Consider the following 18,180-nt stretch of genomic DNA (forward strand, 5'->3'; position numbering starts at 1 on the left):
ATGTCGCTATCGTCGCACGTAGGGGATTTTGAAAATTTTGATTTGAGAAAAAATGGCGCCATATTGAAAATTTTTTCGTCTTTTTCCTCATTTTTTGGACTCAAACAGCCTTAAAAATCTTAAAAATTAAAATTTTCAAAATCCCCTACGTGCGACGATAGCCACTAAGTAGACGAATACGGGGAAACAAAAAAATTGAGAATCGGTTCATATTTACGAAAGTTACAGTACCGGAAAGTTTGAAAAAAGTCGTTTTGAGAAAAACGCGAGTAAAGTTTTAAGAAGATTCTCGCAACTTTAAAATCTAGTCTTTCACAAAATATTCATACTCACATCAAACTATCAAGTCCTGGGCCATATGAGGGTTCTTCCTCCTTATTTTTAGTATTGACCTTGACTTTTTTATTTTTTTACTGGCCGTTTCCATGCGGCTTTCAGCAGCTTTAACCCGAGTAGCGTCGCGCTCAGCGCAGTATGAGTAGAGTGTTGGTCCTACTTTAACATCGAGATTCTCTAATATCTTCAGAGTTGCTAGAGCCCCATCATTGAATGTAATTGTTGAAATATATAAAGCTATTTCAACAATAAGGGAACAAGAAGAATTTGTTTTTGGGGCGAGCTGCCACACTAATGCATTGAAGCTTTCATTATTATTTTGTGTAAACCCACCGACACATCGTTCCAATAACTCTGGATTCGATAGATCTTCATAAATCGGTATTAAAGCTTCCGCAATATCTGCAGGAAGTGGTGGTTTTTCAACTAATGAGTCCAAAGTATTTGTTGCCACAGCTTTTTGAAATTGACACCACGAATTTGCACCTTCAGGACAAAGAAAATGCTGCGGATCTTCGGGTGATGAAAACTTGTGATAAAATGTTTGCCAAATAGCATTATACATCTCATCAACATCATTAGAATGACGTCTGATTGCTAAACCATAATACTTTGTAAATTCATTAATTGCTTTGTCCGTTAATCGACCTTTCCCACCTAAACTTTTCTGTGTATTTTCTTCTTTTCCTGTTTTTGTCTTCTTGTTAGTTCGTTGCTTCTTCAAAGCCCTTAGTCGACTGCCCATTCGTTTTTGCACGTGATTAATACATTCCTTTTTTTTATCTTCACCATGTCCCCATACGGTTTAGCATCACAAATATTTTTATACGTTTTAGTGTCACCATCACCTATATAGTTTACATACTTAACGTTATGTAATAACTCTGATCGCATAAACATCTCTTTTATTCCATCTACCTCCATTTGTCCAGAAGAATTTTCATGGTTTATTGGACAGTCTAGAGCATGGTCTTGCATAAATTGATCGTATTCAGCTGTTCCTTTTTTGAGCTCATTAGCGCACACATCTTACAATAACTGGATTTCATACTTACATCTACGATTTTGCCAGTGAAGTAACCAATTAGAGAAGATATACCAAATGAAGATTTAAACCCTCTTTTCTTCCAACTACCGTCACCGGAGACAGAAATTCCAGGAATTCCACAAAATCTTTCAGCTCCAGATAACCCAATACTAATTATCCGCATTGCAAAGATGAAACGGCGATTAATTTCATACGCATTCTTGATGAGTGGACATGAATTTATCAAAACTGGATCACATTTTTGCAATTCACAACTAGTTTAAAACCTAATTCTCGAATACTTGTCTCAGTAAAGTTTACATCACCACCACACTTTTTACACGATACACAGCCACTTAGTAAATTAAATATCGAAAAAAATTTATAATTTTGTAGCTAATACTCGAATCAATTGTACAATCAGATTTTTGTGATAATTTCCTCTTGGAAGCACTATCACGTCGTTGAGAGCCAGTATTTTTTCAGTTTCATATCTGTTGAGCGGTCGATTAAATTTTTCCTGTCGTTTGGCAGTTTTCTTTCGTTTTTAATAACTTTACTTTGTTTACGATCCATTATTTAACAAATTTTTTTGTTAAATAAAAAAAAAAAGATCAGAAGATTTAAAAAAATAAGTAAGTAAACAATAACGAGTACACTAAGAAACTCAATAAATTAAAGAACGAGTGTGTATTCATACAAAACAACTAAACTATGAGGTACAGTATCTCAACAATAAGAAAAAATATACGTTAAAAGTCAAATAATTGTAACGGTTGACAATCGTGAGGGAAAACAATCGCCAACCCGTACGAATCAAAGACGGAGCGAGCAGGCGACGTTTTCGTCGAAGCGCCGCGCGTAAAACGGTCAATCGACGCGCTCTTATAAAAATGACTATAACTCGAAAACTATTCGGAATTTTTCTATAAAATTTGAAATACATAATTTTGAATATATAAACTTCAGTTTAATGAAAAAAAAAAAAAAATTTTTTTTCGGAAATTTTACAGTGGCTATCCCCCTTAAATAGAACTACTCTTCATACATCAATTTGTTCTTAAATTAAATAGTACTTTCAAAGTACATCTATATTTTCTTTAAATATCAGTACATTTGATTATTACATAGAAATACTCGTCATATGTCAATTTATGCTTAAATTAAATATTGCTTTTCGAGAATATCTATGTTTTTTATCAGCATTTTTTCTTATTATTACTATCACTCATTTATAAACGGAGGATTTAATCTTAAATGAAACAATATTTTTCAGAATAATCTTTGAATAATATCATCTTTACAAATAATCAAAAAAAAAAGAAATCATCAATAGTTTTTGTACTAATATACATTTTTTCTTTTGAATCCAATACTGTATTTTTAATCGAATGTCGTAAACTTTCAAGTGATAATTACGGAGTTCTTTACTTACTTAAAATATCAGTATTTTTTTTCATCATTTCAATAAGTACAATTTTTCTTTGTTTTATTATCATTTCTAAAAATATCAATATTACTTGTTCTACTATCATTTTTTTTCTTTTATCATTGGATCATTAATCTACCATTTGGAACATTCAATTTAAAACAATGCTAAGACTCTTATTCAAGCAAAATGAAAGGTTTTATGAAAGTTTCCATAAGTTGTCACTCCTGATTATAATAAAAATCAATTAACTTTTTTTTAAATTAGAACATACTTAGAATAAGGATCGATTAAAAATAGTCCTTCTCTTCTATAGCTCCAACTGAACTTGAAAAAATCACAAAAGTTTGTTCATTTTCTCCATAACACGACATTGTATACATTCTTTTTGACAAAATTCTTGACACGCTGGGCAATTATTGCGACAATTGAAGTTGCAACGTCTGAACTGCTGTTTGGCAGTTTTATCAGTTTCGTCTAACTGTTGCTTAAACATTTGGAGGAAGTCATTTTCATCAAGCCTCTTTGTCATACTTTTTGTCACCGTTGATCTTTGGCCAGACGTTGAAATATCGTTGTTCGTTTTACTTCTTGCCGCTACTGAGTCAGGATTGTTTTCTCCAACCACTGATAAGTGCTCAAAATTACCTGACGTTTGGAAATGAGCTGATAGAGGCAATTCAGAGTGTTGGCAGACACCAACTGGCACATTAATGGGTCTTACAAATTGTGATTGCGCTCGAGGCATACTAGGATTTGTTGATTAAGTTACACTTGGCACCGGATGAGAAAAATTTGCTGGTTGATATGAGAAAATCGGATGAGGTATCATCATTACTGATTGTTGCTGGGGATAAGGCTGTTGAACAGGCACTTGGTGAAACTGCGGAGAATTTACCGCCATAAACTGGTTGTGGTTCATGTTTGCGTCAGGGGCCCCTCTTTGGTTGGATAAAAAAAGATTTTGCTGATGCATAATTGCAGAATTAGCACTGAGGTCAACGGGTTGTTCACTGTTCAAACTCTGGGCTAAAAATGATGAAAAGTGAACATGTATTATTTATTACACAGTTCAAAACATAGTTATTTACAAAATATATTTTGATAAATGGATTAAAGACTTACTGTTATTGTCGGTCATTTTTAAAAACTCCTTGCACTATTTCGGTGAGAAATCAATTTTTTCTGGTATAAAGTCGTTTTGTTTTTTTTGAATAAAACTGAAAAAAAAAATCTTAATATCAAACAATTTTACGTGATATTAAGCAGAAAAAAATTTGACATTTTGAAAAAATAATTGTTGAATTTAGTAATTAGTCATGAACGTTATCAAAAGTAAAATTTTGTAAGGTTAGCCATATATAATGTTTAGCTAATTGATGGGAAAGATAAGGATTAATAAGGTTTGTAGAAGTTAACCATATACAATAGTTAACTAATTAATGGGAATTTTTTTTTTTCAATTTTATTGTAATTAAATTGAAGTATTATTGAAAAAAAATATCTAGCTCTTGCCTTTGATATTAAAACGTAATGAGCGATGTTTTGCTAATTATTTTTCAAGTATATGCTCAAAGAAATAAACAGCAACCTAACACAACCTGTTGAATACGCTCTGGCTATAAACATTTTCAAAATTAAATGTCTATACATATAGTAAATAGTATGTCGTGTAATAGGACAGTTTTACTATAGGGACTGGGTTTTCTCCAGCGCCACAGATTGGTAAAACCCTGAAATCTGTAATGCGGGAAAATTTCCTATATTTAAATCTAGATAGTAAGTTTTGTATTCATAAAACAATTAGTTACAGTAGGAATAGTCACGAAAAAAACTTGAAATTGTCAACCATCAATTTCGTAAAACTAAAATTTTCCCAAGATAAATTCTATACAGGAGAATTTGATTATTTGAATTGATGGTTAAGTCAACAGTAGTGCCACCTAAAATAAGAAAATTGAATTTTTATTTGTTGTTTATTTTAAATTGTCACTGTGTAATTGATTACAGTTATAGTATTTCAAAAGAGTTATTAATACAGTTACATTAGAAGTTTTGATTCTATAATTATTTTAGTATAATTATTTATTTACTAAACAAAAAAAGATTGGTAGTAATATAGATAATACTAAACAGTTTTACCGTTAGGTGGAGCAACAGAAACATTACCGCATTTACGACAGTACTGCTTTAGTTACTTTTTGGCTGAACTTTACGTAAAAGTTCGTGATGTTTTCTATAGCAAAAAATATGTTTTCTAACAGTATGTATTTGTATCAATAACTCACGCCAAATACGTTAAATACAACATTTTTTTTCAATTATTAAAAATGAGAACAAATTTTTTACGATTGTTGAATAAAATTACGAGACTTGGATTTTTTTTTTATTTCAAATCTTTTTGTAAGGCAAAATTTTTAGTTTTATTTCTAGTTCTTATCATAAACGTGATCATTTCCGTGTTTGTACTTTACTTTTTTTTTTGTAAGATGTAAAAGAGTTTTTGTTATAAATTCATAATACTTACAAATATATATTTGTGAATTACAATTTGAATTTTTTTTTGTTTTAAAGTGGGCTGTAAATTGGGTACTATAAGAACGTAAACTTGGTGCGATGGTTTACTGCGAAGCGGTTTTTATTCGGATTGGACTTTAGAGCTATGGTTAAAACTTTTACTTAGTTGTAAAATTCAAATTTCCCGTATTATAGAAATATATTTATAAATTACCAATAACTATAGATAACTATAGATACTAGCTACGGTCAGATACTGAAAACGTGTAATACGAGTAAAATTTGATGAGAAATTCATGACTAAAACTCTAAAGAAATTGTAAAATTTGTATTTCCTGCACTTGAGAAATTTATTTATGAATTTCAATTATTATTATGGATTTCTGTACCTAGAGAAAACACATTCGGTCGTCTGTCGCCTTGTTCTCTCGCAGATGAAAAGCATTCGCCGCCAAATTCTACCGAATTTGTGGATTTATTATTTTGATTATTTTGAATACGTGCTTCGCTGATTGCAGCGTCATCTTACGGTTCCAGCAGATAACTATAACACTATACATATATAATTTCAAATCACTGCTGATTGCCTTCAGGTGTCACTATGATCGTATGCTGCTGTAAACGTGACTATATGCCTGTATTATTTTTACTGAGATAGTATCAGTGCAGCACTTTCACCGTATTTGAATTTTGTATGGATATAGTAATTTACTAAAATTTACTAGAATTTACTAAAATCTGAGTTTGGCTTCACCAAACTTAGATTTCCTGAAAATTTGAATCGATTTGAACCGGTAAATTTTAAGAAATCTCAAATAAAACTAAGAGAAAGTTTTTTTTGAAATAACTTTTGAACGGCTGAATCAATCAACTTTAAAAACTAATCAGCTTTAGAGCTCAAAACACAACGACCATTACAACTAAATTGATCAAAATCAACCCATTCGTTCGGAAGATATCGTGAACGAGAGAAAACAAAAAAAAAAAGTGTTGTTTCAACTTAACTCCAAAACTTCTCACCGGATCGTTTTTGATGAAATAGAACGATTTTAAAATTTTAGAAAATCACGTCGATCGCCGCCAAGAACGTATGTATTGGTTTATTCATTTGTGACCTGGGGTGGGGGTTTGCCCAGGTCCAGTTAGCTACCCCTTTCCTCTTTAGAAAGGGCGCCACTGGGATTTTAGACACGGTGTCCCAGAAACCGGAGGAGCATGAGAGGGAAAAGACAGGGTCGTGAGAAGTCCGAGAAAGGCTGTAAATAAAACTGAGAAAATTTATTTATAAAAATTAAACTGATTTATTAACCAACTCCACAAACTTAACAATCTCCTTAAAACTAACTTAATTGTGAGAACCTCTCACCTACGCTAAATAGCCCTTGCCAATTTTTCCTATAACTAATTAACCAATTTATTCAACCTCGTCACTCCGACGGAATATCTCAATATCTTAATTTCCTCGTCAACCTGACGGAATACCATAAAATACCAACAAATTACCTCGTCAACCTGACGGAATACCAATTAACATAATTTACCTCGTCAACCTGACGGAATACCAGTTAAAACCTATTCCCGACTGCGCCCCCGACTCGGGCGTCTACGCAGCGGTTTCCTAACTTAATCCGTTGTACCCCCGACTCGGGCGTCTATACAACGTTTCTAAATACTCACTAAATTCCATACAAAAATCGTCCACCGGACGCTAACTTAATACACACTTTCTCTAATTACTCAAATTTCTTCGAATTACTAATTATCTAAATTCCTTGAATTTTACGCTTAACATTTCTTTAATACCAATTACCAAATTCACTAATTTAATTCATTACCAAATTTTTGCAATCAAAATTATTCAATTAAAGTCATTAAATATTTTCTCAATAAACTAATTTACTAGATTTACTAAATTAATTAAATTCAGCCCAACGGCCTAGAATTAATTTTACAAAATTTCAAATTTCAAATTCTACAAATTTAACAAGCCTCATTAAATATTCAAACTGCATATATTCCAAAGTGACCTTGACTATCTAAATTACACAAATGCTTCTACTATTTCAACTTAATCAAATAATTTTAACTAAATATTTTCCCATAACTAAAAGGCTTGTAACAACTAATTAATTGACATTTATGAATAATTTACTTATAAAAGAATCTACTAAATTAAAAGTGACATCTGAGACAATAGCGATCATTAATTGACAAATTTTATTACAGTTAATTCGGCCTCTCAATTTTCAAATTTAAGCTTGGCCTGAAATAATTGTTAATAATAATACCTGACTTAACTTTTACAACTCTCCAAACGTTAAGTGAAGTCCCGGTGGAAACAGGCGAAATCAGCGGCTGGTTGGTCTCTCTCTCTCGTCTCCAATAAACTTTCCGGCTCCAAGTAATGGGTTCCCAATTCCGGATCGTAGATTGACTTCCTTCTTGATGGTCCTGAATCTCGATGACAGAATTTATTACACAGCACTACGCTGACTCACTGTTGTGCCAAAAGCCTCACTGTCTCAAAGCGTCACTGGCTCAAAAGCCTGGCTCAAAAGGTGTTACTTGTTCCAAGGGCTGGCTCAAAAAAAGCGTTACTTGTTCCAGGGCCTGGCTCAAAAAGCCTTGATGTTTCTTTTGTCGGATCTTTTATAACCCTTGACTCCGAGTTCTCGAACTTTCCTATTGTCAACCCCGCTTCGGTTTTTGGGGACAGCAGTGGGGACTTTCGATTTGCACGCCCGGTGACAAGTCTGAACTATTTGTCAAAATCGAACGGTAAGGGAAAACCCTCATTTATCGTGGCGTCAATAAAGTGGTCGATAACGACCATGGGAAGTTCAGTTTTCCCTGTCACACATTCAAAAGTAATAGTGGTTTGAAAATTCATCAAATGATGTTTTGTCAAATTCCTACCTATCAGACTTTCAAGCTCGACGGCTCAAAAGCAAAATTAGCTGTATTTTTGTGCATAACGAGGTCAGAATGAGACGAAAGCTATGTTTACAAGCTTGAATAGCTCAAAATCATAATTAAGGCCATTATGTCAATTTTGAGCGCTTATATATAAAATGAGCGGGAAGTTGCAGGGATGACCCTAAGGGTCAACCGTTTTCCAATTTTTTTTAATGTTTTTATTATATTTACTTTTTCTGCTTTATTATTGATAGTTTTAATTCTGGTTACGTTTTTTCTGTTTTTTTGTGTTGTTTTTATAATATTTACTTTTCTATTTTATTACTGATTGAACACATGAACCGTGGATATTTGAAGTTTCCGTTCTTTTTGTTTTCTTGTTTCTAAGTCTTACCGAAGTAAATTTGTTTATTTTTTTTTTTTTAAACAATGTTCAACTAAAGTCTATGATTTTCAAAGATTTCCTTATTTTTATAAGATTTCACACTAAAATAGAATTATTTTAGCTTCAGTTTAAAGATTTGTATATATTGTTTTAGATAATTTAAATCGGCGCTTCACGAATCGCAGCGTCATCTTAAGGATACAGTCAATAACATTACAAATCATGACCGATTGCGCTGCCTGGTGGGGAAAAACAAAACTAATTGTTTGGTTCTCACATTGCGGTTACTCATCTACAGTAGGATTTACATATATTAAACTTTTTCATAGTCTGTGCCGCTTGCATTTCTGGGCGAAAAAAAATTAAGAATCGAAAAAACGGCGCACGCTATAGTCAGTGCTAGTAGACTTACATTATAGACAGAGACAGAATGATAAATACAGCTATGCCTACAGAAAACACATTCGGCAGTTTGTCGCTCCGTTTTCAACGGGTGATGAACGGAACTCGGCGCCAAATTATACCGAATTTGTGGATACCCAAGGTCAATCAAGACTCGACTGGCGAATGTTCTAGCAAGTAAATTTGACTATTTCGACGCGTGTCGAATTTTTATAATTGATAAAACGATCAGAAAATTGTTGATAATATTTTATATTAAGAATTAATTACTAAGAATGTTTTATATTAGGAAAATTATTAATTGAAAATAAGATAGATCGGAAAATTATTAAGTATTAATTTTTAAGAATATTATAGTAAGAATTTATTATTGAAAAACAATACCGATCGAAAAATTTATTAAGAAAATTATATTAGGAATTTTTATCGAAATGATTATATTATAAAATTATTTTTAACAAGTATAAATTAAGTAAATTAAGGGGATTAGGTCCGTGAAGGAATTACATTAAAATTGATGACACTTGATAATTGTCGGTGTGGATGTTAAGACCAAGAAATCAGTTAAGTGAGTTAGAATTGTCATAGTAAAAGTTTAATCAGAATTAGTTAATTAAACTTATGTTAATAATTTTGAAGTGATTGTAAAGGTTTATATTGTGATTTAGTTAATTCAAGGCATTAAGCCTCTGGTTCTATAGAGATTAGTTCAAAGCTATTTGGAAATTGATTGTAAATTGAAAATTGTCGTTTAAAAAAATTACCAATGATTGAATGATTTGATTATTGTAATTAAATTAAATTCATTCATTCTATTAAAATTATAAAATTCAATTAAGCGAAGTGTGGGTTATGTGTGTGAAGAATTGTATGGGTTATGCGTGATAGAGAGTGTTAATAGTGTTGAGTTTGGTAGTCCGGTGGACTTAATTTGAAGATATAAAGTGTGTAAAGTCAGTTCGTTTTGGTAGTCCGGTGGACTTGTAATTTTAAGCTTAGTTTTAGGTCAGGTGTGGGAGACCGTTCGTTAGAAAAAGCCCATTAGTTTTAGGCCAGGTGTGGGAGACCGTTCGTTAGAAAAAGCCCATTAGTTTTACGCAGGTGTGGGAGACTGTTCGTTCAAAAAAGCCCGTCTAGTCATCGTATCGTCGTTGGAAGGTTCGTTTGTAAATATCGTTTATTTCGCAGTTGTTCTCCGCTTCGTTAGATTATAAGTGTGTGAGTGAGCGTTTAAATTTGTTAAGTTTGTTAAATTTTTATTGTTAATAAATGTGGATCAACCTTGTTAATTAAATTTTTATTATTTAACAGCACCTTCCTCCACTCTCTCTACCCTAAGATAAGTTTTCTCAGCTCTGGACCGGTTCTAGGAACCGTGATTAATAATCCTGGTGGCGCCCTGATAATTTTTATTGTTGTTAGCTTTGTTTAGTTATTTATAAAATTGATTAGGGGCTAACCTGAACAGGTAAAACTGTTACACTGTAAACTGTCTACGGTTTTCTCAAACTCTTCCTTCAGCGCCTTCTTTAATTTTGTCCATGTTCTGCTACAATTCTCGTACTCCACGAATAATTCTGCGGAACCTTCTAGCAGTCGCTTGGCATAAGCCACTTTTTGAACTTCGTTCCACTCACACAGTTCCGCCATCTCTTCGAACTTTTGTAGCCATCGTCGTACATCAGTGTGATCATCACCACTGAACTTTTTAGCGTACCTTCAACGTCCTTGAACGTTAACAGCACGCGCTGTTGACTTCCTCGGGGCTGTCGAATGACCGGTGTTCTTCGGGCGCCAGCTTCATCATCGTGTTCCGGAACCTTGAGTCGGTTGTGGCGATTGTTCCGCGGGGGAACAATCTCGTCGTCTTCATCTGAGTTTCCATCTTCTTCTTCATCGTCGTCGTCGTCGTCTGCTTCGTCTTCTTCTTCTTCGTCTTGAACTTGTTCTCGTTCGACCAAAAGTGCAGCTCGCAGACGTTCTAATAGCTCACGCTTATGACCAATGGTTCGCAGGTGCCTCTGTCTGAGCTCCATCTTGAGCTCGGGAACCCTCATCCGCGCGAGTTGACCCTCGTTCAACTCCATTGCGTTGACACCTCGCACTACAAGTTAAACACTTATCAAATCGAACAGAACACTTCACGTCTTTAAACTTATTTCCCTCACAATCCGTCTTTCGTCTTAATTTATTAAACTTTTATATGCCTGTTCGCTGTAATCCCGGTTGAGCCCCCAAAATGTAGGATATAGATTTTTAGATTATATTAATTAAAAGAAATTACAGCACGAGACAATATTTTTTAAAAGTATAATAATAGATTTAATGATAAGGGAAAATAACATACAACTGCTCACTAGCCTGGGTGGTATTAGACTAACTTACAACTACCTATTTTAAAATTACTTGGGTCTCTCGGTCCCTTCTCACCCCCATCTCGGACATTACTTCATACTCTCTCTCTCAGTTTTCATTCTCTCACTCATACCTCGCGTTACAACATTTCTTATTCTCTATAGCAACAGAAACTTACAAATATTTTGACATCTGCTGACAACATGTCGAACAGTCTCTGTTACCCGTCTAATCCTTAAATTTACAACCATACATCCTTTGATTTTACAATCTATTTAAAACTAGTAAAAATAAGAAAGCATCTTAAACTCTAATATTTTCCGTTACTACATCTATACATATACATCAGATATAACGCGGCTTGTCATAACGATAGCGTCGCTAATTTACATCGGATCTTTACCAAACTCAACATAATTATTCTACAGATAGATACTGAAGTCAATTTCGTAGATGAGCGTAATCGGTCAAGTAATTTAGAAATGCCAGGATTTAAAAATTTTTAAAATCATAAAAATTCATATTTTTTCACTTTCTTACTTGTATAACTTTTGAATCGGATAACTTATCGAATTTCTGTAAATTTTATCTGAGAGCTCTTTTAATAAGCTTCAATTTGAGTATCATATTATATGGATAGTCTCAAATCATGGTCTATTCCGCTATGCTATATATGAAATTTGCTGTGGCACTTGTTTCACTAAACGTCATCCAAAACTTATCGTTGTGGTTTGAAAATTCAAAAAATCGTTCTCTGTGAAACTTCTATCAGACTTATGAGCTCGAAAAGTATTTTCAATAAAGACTTATGAGCTCGAAGACTATGTTCAATAAAGTTGATATTATTTATTAATTTGAGATTACTTTGTGAAGATTTATTTGTTTACTTATTTAATTTCATAAGAGTAAGAGTCTGTAAAATAACTATAGCGTTTCATATTGTTAGCTGTACAGTTCCGATAATTTTGTCGTGAGTTATGATCTAGGTTGTTATTTAAGATAAAGTTTTTGGTTAAATAAATAAGGATATTGTTGAGTATCAATTTTTGGTGTTGCGAATGAAATCATTGCAATCACAGATCCACTCTCTACACACGCCGAATCACGCCCTCTTTTCACAAACCAGCACACTGAGCAACCCCAAGGTATCCTGTTATAGGCCAAGTTCATTTTCTTTGTCCGAGGTAAACTCGAAAACTGCTGGACCGATCAGCACGAAACCACAACCATTCGATACGGAATTATTCGTAGATAATTATAAACATGATATTTTTCAAATGCTATGAGCTCTTTGCCATGTTTTCTCAATTTGTTGGTTAATTAATTTATTTGCTTCCATAAAACAAAAGACAAGCATTTATCCTTGGTTTATTTGTTTTCTAGCTCATAAAAGAAGAACATCATTTAACATAACCTCTGGTTTGGAAACAACTATAGTCATTTTTTTGTGTTTACGCTATCTTTTTTATGTTTGAAAAATTTATTTAAATTTTTCAATCTTGATTGTTGAGTTTCAAAATTGATAGATGATGTTTGTAGATAATTTAGAGGGATATGACGCACTGATATTTCACATCCTGCAATACTGACCAAGTTGCGCGATGTATGCTATTTACCGCTGTACTGACTGATGTCAATTTCGGTGTATTATTTCGTTAATCTTTTGTTTACCTACTAATTAACTGACTGTAGTCTGCATCTGTCAGCAATGTAGAATTTTTTGCTCTACCGTTGATAATAAGTACATCATATAATGATGATTTATATCAAAAGTAGGGCATTTTATCTGCCGTTGATAATAATTATATCATTTATTGATCATTTGTGTCGGTAATGTAGGATATTTTTCATACACCGTTGATAATAATTACATCATTCGATGATAATTTCAGCTCTATCTTAATTTTAATACCATATCCTCAATCTTCCTTACCTACTCATGTTCCCAGGAATATGAACTACAGTCAGTAAAAAAGTAGGTAAAACAGATTAACAAAATGAACCAACTATAGTCTATATACAGGGTGTCTCTGAAGTGGCGGGAGTAATTGTTGGGGTCGATAGAGAAAAAAATACTGAATCGAAAGTTCCTGAGCCAAAAATTTTTTTGGGCCATAGAATTTGAGTTATGAATTAAAAACGATAGCCAATCAGAAGCGCGCTATTCGAGAAATGAAAATGAGCGGGGAAGTAGAGGAGACGCGAGAGTGAGATGCTGCAACAGCAGCTTACTCGCTCACACAAAGCCGAGCATGAGAGGGGATTGTGACGCTATGAGCCGAGTACGTAAGTGTGAATGAGTGGATGTATGAGGTCGCAAGCGGACGGCTTAATGTATGAGTGTGTGTCCGTGTATCGCAGCATTATTGGAGGCGTTGTAACGCTGAATTAAAGCTAACCGGGTACTCTAAGACAGAGGAAAAAATTTTAATTTTTATTTTTATTCGAAAAAATTTAATAAAAAAAAATAAAAAGGCCCAAGATTTAACCAGACCCACAGAAACGGAGAGTAAATTTTTAATTCTCATTTATTTTGCTGGGGATTATTTTCAAATACAAAAAAAAAAAAAGGCTAAGATTCAACTGGAATCCAAAAAGAGATGGATGAAAAAATTTTATTTTTTATTTTTAATCAGCAAAATTATTTTTCTTTAAAAAAGAGCCCAATCTCGACTGGAGCAAGAAAAAATGATTGAAAAATTTTATTATTAATTTTCAATCAACAAAATTATTATAAAAAAATAAATGGGCCCAAGTCTCAACCGGACCCAAACAAACGGATAAAAATTTTTATTACTTACTTAATTTGCTGGAAATTATCTTTAAAAACGAAAAAATGCCCAAGACTCGATCGGATCCAAAAAAATAACAGTACAAAAATTTTTTCCTTATTTTCAATCAGCAAAATTGTTTCTTTTAAAAAAGGCCCAATCTCGACTGGAGCAAAAAAATGATTAAAAAATTTTATTATTAATTTTCAATCAACAAAATTATTTAAAAAAAAATAGTCCGCAGACTCAACCGGACCCAAACAAACAGATAGATAGTTTTAATTACTTATTTATTTTGATGGGAATTATTTTAAAAACGAAGAAAATCGCCCAAGACTCGACCGGACCCAAAAAAAAAAATAAATTGAAAAATTTTGTTTTCATTTTCAATCAGCCAAATTAATTTCTTTTCGAAACAAGGCCCAATCTCAAACAGACTAAGAGAAACTAATTAAAAAATTTTATTTTTTATTATTAATCAAATATTATTTAAAAAAGAAAAAAGCCACAGACTTAACCGGACTTAAACAAACGGATAGAAAATTTTTATTACTTACTTAATTTGCTGGAAATTATCTTTAAAAACGAAAAAAATGCCCAAGACTCCATCAGACCGAAAGGGAGATGAATAAAAAATTTTACTATTCATTTTTAATCATCATAATTAACTTTTTTATAATAAAAGGCTCAATTTCGACCGGACCCAGAAAAAATGATCCAAAATTTTTTATTTTTTATTGTTGATCATCAAAACTAATTAAAAAAACAAATGAGGCCCTAGACTCAACTGGACCCAAACAAACGGATAAATAATTTTTATTACTTATTTATTTTGCAGGAAATTATTTTTGAAAACGATAAAAATGCCCTAGACTCGACCAGACCCGAAATAAAATAAATTGAAAATCTTTGTTTTTCTATTTTTAATCAGCAAAATTATTTTCCTTTGAAAAAGGGCCTGATCTCGACTGGAGCAAGAAAAAATAATTGAAAAGTTTTATAATGAATTTTTAATCAACAAAATTTTTTAAAAAAGAAAATAGGCCCCAGACTTAACTGGACCCAAACAAACGGAAAGAAAACTTTTATTCCTGTTTTTTTGTTGGGAATTATTTTTCGAAACAAAAAAATTGCCCAAGACTCGACCGGACCCGAAAAAGATAAATCGAAAAATTTTATTTCTAAATATTAATTAACTAAATTATTAAGAAAAAAAAATAGACCCAAGACGCAGCAGGACCCAAATAAACGGATAGAAATTTTTTATTACTTGATCACCAAGATTAATTTTCCTTGAAAAGAAAGGCCCAATCTCAAACAGACTTCGAATAACTGATTGAAAAATTTTATTATCAATTATTAATTAACAACATTATTCTTAAAAAAAAATTAATAGGCCCCAGACTCAATCGGACCCAACCAAACGGATGGAAAACTTTCATTTCTCATTTATTTTGCTGGGAATTATTCTGTAAAATAATTTTTCAATTAATCGTCAGGTAAAATGTCAAAAAATAAATTAAAACAAACATTGAACTCAAGTCCCAATAATTTTGATATTTTAATTAAAATTATTTTTTTAATTAATTGACAGGTAAAATGTCAAATAAGGAATTGAAAAAAAAATCGCTCTCGAGTCCTGATAATTTTGATATTATTATTAAAATTATTAATCACTTAATCAACAAGCGAAATGTCAAATGATAAATTAAAAAAAAATTGAACTCAAGTCCGAATAATTTTGATATTTTTAATAGAATTATCTATCAGTGAATTAACAGGTAGAATGTCAAATTATAAATTAAGAAAAAATTGAACTCAAGTCCGAATAATTTTGATATTTTTATTAGAATTATCTATCAGTGAATTAACAGGTAGAGTGTCAAATTATAAATTAAGAAAAAAATTGAACTCAAGTCCGAATAATTTTGATATTTTTATTAGAATTATCTATCGGTGAATTAACAGGTAGAATGTCAAATTATAAATTAAGAAAAAAATTGAACTCAAGTCCATTGTTTGTCCGGTTGATTCTGGGCCCTATTTTTTTTTTCAAAATAATTTTCTCGATTAATAATAAAAAATAAAATTTTTCAATCAGTTTCTTCTAGTCCGGTTGAGATTGGGCCTTTTTTTGAAGAAACATGATTTTGGTGATTGAAAATAAGGAAAAAATTCTTTTAATTATTTTTTTTTGGGTCCGATCGAGTCTTGGGAATTTTCTTCGTTTTTAAAAATAATTTCCACCAAATTAAGTAAGTAATAAAAATTTTTATCCGTTTGTTTGGGTCCGGTTGAGACTTGGGCCCATTTATTTTTTTATAATAATTTTGTTGATTGAAAATTAATAATAAAATTTTTCAATCATTTTTTCTTGCTCCAGTCGAGATTGGGCTCTTTTTTAAAGAAAAATAATTTTGCTGATTAAAAATAAAAAATAAAATTTTTTCATCCATCTCTTTTTGGATTCCAGTTGAATCTTAGCCTTTTTTTTTTTTTTGTATTTGAAAATAATCCCCAGCAAAATAAATGAGAATTAAAAATTTACTCTCCGTTTCTGTGGGTCTGGTTAAATCTTGGGCCTTTTTATTTTTTTATTAAATTTTTTTCGAATAAAAATAAAAATTAAAATTTTTTCCTCTGTCTTAGAGTACCCGGTTAGCTTTAATTCAGCGTTACAACGCCTCCAATAATGCTGCGATACACGGACACACACTCATACATTAAGCCGTCCGCTTGCGACCTCATACATCCACTCATTCACACTTACGTACTCGGCTCATAGCGTCACAATCCCCTCTCATGCTCGGCTTTGTGTGAGCGAGTAAGCTGCTATTGCAGCATCTCACTCTCGCGTCTCCTCTACTTCCCCGCTCATTTTCATTTCTCGAATAGCGCGCTTCTGATTGGCTATCGTTTTTAATTCATAACTCAAATTCTATGGCCCAAAAAAATTTTTGGCTCAGGAACTTTCGATTCAGTATTTTTTTCTCTATCGACCCCAACAATTACTCCCGCCACTTCAGAGACACCCTGTATATATGGGAGCTGTTCTATAGATAGATTGACTCATCACAACATCGTGGAAACCATCGGAACTAGAAACTTGAAATTTGGTAGGAATATTACGTTTGCCAAGTAGAGGTTTGTTAAAAATGGATTTTGAGAAATTCCACCCCTAAAGGGGTTTGCAGGGGCGTTAATCATAATAAATTTATATTTTAAAACTATATCTACTATCGACTCTAAATTTAGTAGGATTCTTTTGCAAAAGATGTAGAAATAATCAATGAACGAATTTTACGATATCTCACCCCCCACAGGAGTTTTCGGGGGTGGATATTAACAATGAAAATTTTTAATTTTCAGGCTATAGCTATTACAAATTCCAAATTTTGTAGTGATTTTCTATAAGTGATGTAAAAATAATTTATGAACAAATTTCACTATGTTATGTCCACCCCAAAATTTTTTTCTTTAAATTTAAATCACCCGCGCAGATGGAAGACTTCTCCATGCGCGAAAGCCACAATAAAATATAAGCTAAGCGACTGCTGGTTGACTAGCGGGGACTTCTGCAATCTCAGCACCGCGAGTATTTAAAAAGGCGATCAACGGCCACGTATTTGTCTTTGAGCAATTAATTCGACTTCCGCGTTTAATTGACGGACCCGTGCCTTGTAAAAGTCACTCATCTTAATTTGCGCTGCACTTAAGACGAGTTCAGACTCGGTTCAACCGGCAGGCCACGTATCGGTCTTTGAGCAATTAATTCGACTTCCGCGTTTAATTGACGGACCCGTGCCTTGTAAAAGTCCCTTATCTTAATTTGCGCGGCACTTAAGACGAGTTCAGACTCGGTTTAACCAGCAGGCCACGTATTAGTTATTAATTAAAAATCTAGAGAACCGGAATCTCAAAGTTCTAATTTGCCCTGCACTTAGGCGAGAATCCGGGCAGTAAGTTAAATAAAATATCACTAAAAAGCTAAACTTGCGCACTTTAACCTACGGGGGACTGGAGGACGTTAGCTCATTTAAAT

At 32.6% G+C, this 18,180-nt stretch overlaps 1 protein-coding gene across 1 annotated transcript; it reads right to left on the reverse strand.

The window, feature by feature from the left end:
* Positions 1–10,336: 10,336 nt before the first annotated feature.
* Positions 10,337–11,498, reverse strand: LOC141533753 (uncharacterized). The gene has a single exon (XM_074252786.1). The coding sequence runs from the start codon at positions 11,097–11,099 to the stop codon at positions 10,602–10,604; it is 498 nt and encodes a 165-aa protein (XP_074108887.1). The 5' UTR covers positions 11,100–11,498; the 3' UTR covers positions 10,337–10,601.
* Between the last annotated feature and the right edge of the window lie 6,682 nt (positions 11,499–18,180).

Source organism: Cotesia typhae, unplaced genomic scaffold, assembly GCF_013202065.1.
Source record: "Cotesia typhae breed Kobodo isofemale line unplaced genomic scaffold, CoteBio_Ctyphae scaffold_121, whole genome shotgun sequence".
Classification (NCBI taxonomy): domain Eukaryota; kingdom Metazoa; phylum Arthropoda; class Insecta; order Hymenoptera; family Braconidae; genus Cotesia; species Cotesia typhae.